The following is a 2,943-nucleotide window of genomic DNA, read 5'->3' on the forward strand; positions in this document are numbered from 1 at the left end:
ATTGAACTTATAATATAGAACTAGACGCTTAAAAGCCACACATTACAGCGCAGACGCGGTTTGTTGGATATTAGTTCGTGAACAGATTCGTTATGGTAATTGCTATTGAAATTAATTAGGGGACTGAAACTTGATAATCAAAGTTTAGTTTTAAATACTTGAATCAAGTTTGTGAGACTTTTATCCAAATTACCAAGCATAGGAGACTAAAATTATCAAATGAGCAAAGTTGTGAAACAATAAAAATAGGGATGAAACCGAGCCATGATGGAATCGAAACCATGTCCTACGGTTGCTCAATTGTAATTCCACCACCAACCGCTCCATTAAGTTGGATTTTTGCTCAATCTGAACTTGTAGGGCCCGAAGAATGGATCTAACAACTAACTTGGATCAACCAAACGTGGTGCTAGCGGAATATCACACCAAGTCACCTTTGGTCTCGGATCTTGTGAGTTATGTTCGGCTTATGTGAAAGAACAAGAGACAGTGAGAAAGAGATAAAGTTGACAAAAGCTTGTTTATCTCATGACATGCTTCCTATTTATAGTAAAGCATGCATGAGAATGGTTTCATTCATATAAAATGCCCAATGGGCTTATGTACAATAGCCTTGGGCCGAATATTGTTTACAAAAGATAAGTCCAAATCTACTAACAATACAAAAGACTTATAATAAACAAAACAAGCCCAACATAACTTTTAATAGATACTACAATATTCCAATTTCTTTTTGTGTCTAACTTTTTGGATTGACCTTTTCTCGCTAAGAAAAATGTATAGTATATGAATAAAAAGACACCAAGAATAAAAGACTTTAACACGACATCTATAATTTACAACATTTAATTTGAGAAAGTTTTACTTAGAGAACAAGTAATTAAATAAACCAGAGCTACTTGAAGTCAATTATGATCAAAATACGTACTAAAGTTCTAATTTTTAAGGAACAAGTAATTAAATTATATTATCAAAATACGTTCTAAAGTTCTAACTTTTAGACACATTTTACAACATTTAATTTTCATGATTTCGTCACATATCACACATTAATTAATTTGTCATACTCGTATCTCATAATAAAAGTTAAAAAAAATAATTTTCTTTTGAATAATAATAATAATAATAATACTTGGTATTGAAATAGTTTTACTTAAGGAACAAGTAATGTTAATTAAACCAAAAGTTACGTGAAGTCAAATATGATCCGGCCCACCTCCTCTTCTTCATTCCATATATATTCACTTTTGGCATCCGAAACCCTACGCTCTCCAAAACATGGTGTATGCAGGAGGCAAAATCAAGAAGACCTGCTTCTCGCAGTCTTTCGTGAACGATTCTGATCATCAATCGACTGAATCAGGAGCTGCTGTTGGTTCTAACGACGACCTTTTAACCGAAATCCTTCTCCGCCTCCCTGTTGCCTCTGTCCTTCGCTTCAAATCTGTTTCCAAACATTGGCTATTGCTTTTGAGTGATAGCCGTTTCATCAACCGGTATGATAAACTTTCAAAATCTCCAGGATTTTTTGCTAGTGGAATATATGTTCCGTTTGATCCTGAAGACCGAAACGCTCCTTTTTTCAATGGTCACATCGTGCAATCTTGTAATGGATTACTTCTTTGCCGTAATAGAGATCGTTATGAATATTACGTATTGAATCCCACCACCAAGCAAGTTGCAACCATCCCACCGGTCCCTGGAGTTATACTTGCTGCGAGTCTGGTATTTCATCCAACAGATTGTGTTCACTACAAAGTTATTTGTGTTGGTAGGTTAAAACTAGAGAAGTTTCAAATTCTTATCTACTCATCCGATACAGGGAAATGGAAGGTTTCAATAGAATCGTTCCATCCGAACACGTGCTTCTTGGATAATGGAGTCTACTGCAACGGTGTTGTTTATTGGCCTCTCTCTGATAGTGACGGCAAGCTGTTGTACTATAATATCGAGGCTGAACAGTTGCAAACGTCGCCCTTTCCATTAGTGATGATGCCATTGACAACATTCAAAGGTTACTTTGGGGAATCTAGAGGTCATTTGCATTTAATAGTGGGTGCTTATGGCGGTTATAAAGACAGTTTACACATTAATGTGTATGAGATGTTGAGGGATCGTTCAGGATGGTTTGTCAAGTATCATGTACAACTTGATGGGCTACCGGAAGCCTTCCCCGAAACAATTGAATCGCCAGGTTATAATTTTGATGTCGTTGATGTTCTTAGAGGTGAAGATGCATTCATGGTGCTGGCAATTCCTGGGAAATTTTTAAAGTACCATCTTCATCACAAGAGTTTTGAGCAGATATTGAGTTACCCTCACAACAAGTATTATAGACGGTCAAATATTCAGCGTTATATTGCAACCTTGTCTTCTTTCTAGGTTCTTTTGCAACCTTGTTATTATAATATGTACTATGTTAATTAATTGCATTCACGTACCATCAGTTATTGAATCAACAACATTCAATCAACATTGGTTAATTTCTTATGGAATTTTTTACAATTCATTTTTTTTTTTTTTTGGTGCACACAATTTTATTTAGTCATAAGCACATTTAGCTCTTATTATCCTTGTTCTTGATGTCTTTATAAATAAATATTCTTTTGGGAATTAGTCAACTGTCAAGCAAGCATATCGTATGCAATTCTTTATTTAAGACCAAAAGTGTACAAAAGGATTGCAAGCTTCATGACGCGTTAAACCAATGACGAATGTCTTATGAAAAGATGTTCAAAATGAATCCAACAATATTGATGCTTACAAAAATGATGTTGTGAGTTTGATGATATAATATAAATTGCTTATATTATTGTGTTTTAACATTGAATGAAATTACAGCAACTAAAATAACAGCCTTGCTAATCTTATCAAATCCTAGTCAAATTTTTTTCAGTCAACATTAACTAGTTTTATACCCGTCCCAATTCGGGTTTTCCAAAT

The 2,943-nt window shown here is 34.6% G+C and overlaps 1 protein-coding gene across 1 annotated transcript; it reads left to right on the forward strand.

Annotated features, from left to right (window-relative positions):
• The first annotated feature begins 1,278 nt into the window (after nucleotides 1-1,278).
• Nucleotides 1,279-2,382, forward strand: LOC143562904 (F-box protein At5g07610-like). Its single transcript, XM_077050583.1, has one exon. The coding sequence runs from the start codon at nucleotides 1,279-1,281 to the stop codon at nucleotides 2,380-2,382; it is 1,104 nt and encodes a 367-aa protein (XP_076906698.1).
• The last annotated feature ends 561 nt before the right edge of the window (nucleotides 2,383-2,943 follow it).

This window comes from Bidens hawaiensis, unplaced genomic scaffold, assembly GCF_021521415.1.
Source record: "Bidens hawaiensis isolate Kalapana, Puna unplaced genomic scaffold, B.hawaiensis_p1.1 tig00021181_1, whole genome shotgun sequence".
In the NCBI taxonomy this organism is placed as follows: Eukaryota; Viridiplantae; Streptophyta; class Magnoliopsida; order Asterales; family Asteraceae; genus Bidens; species Bidens hawaiensis.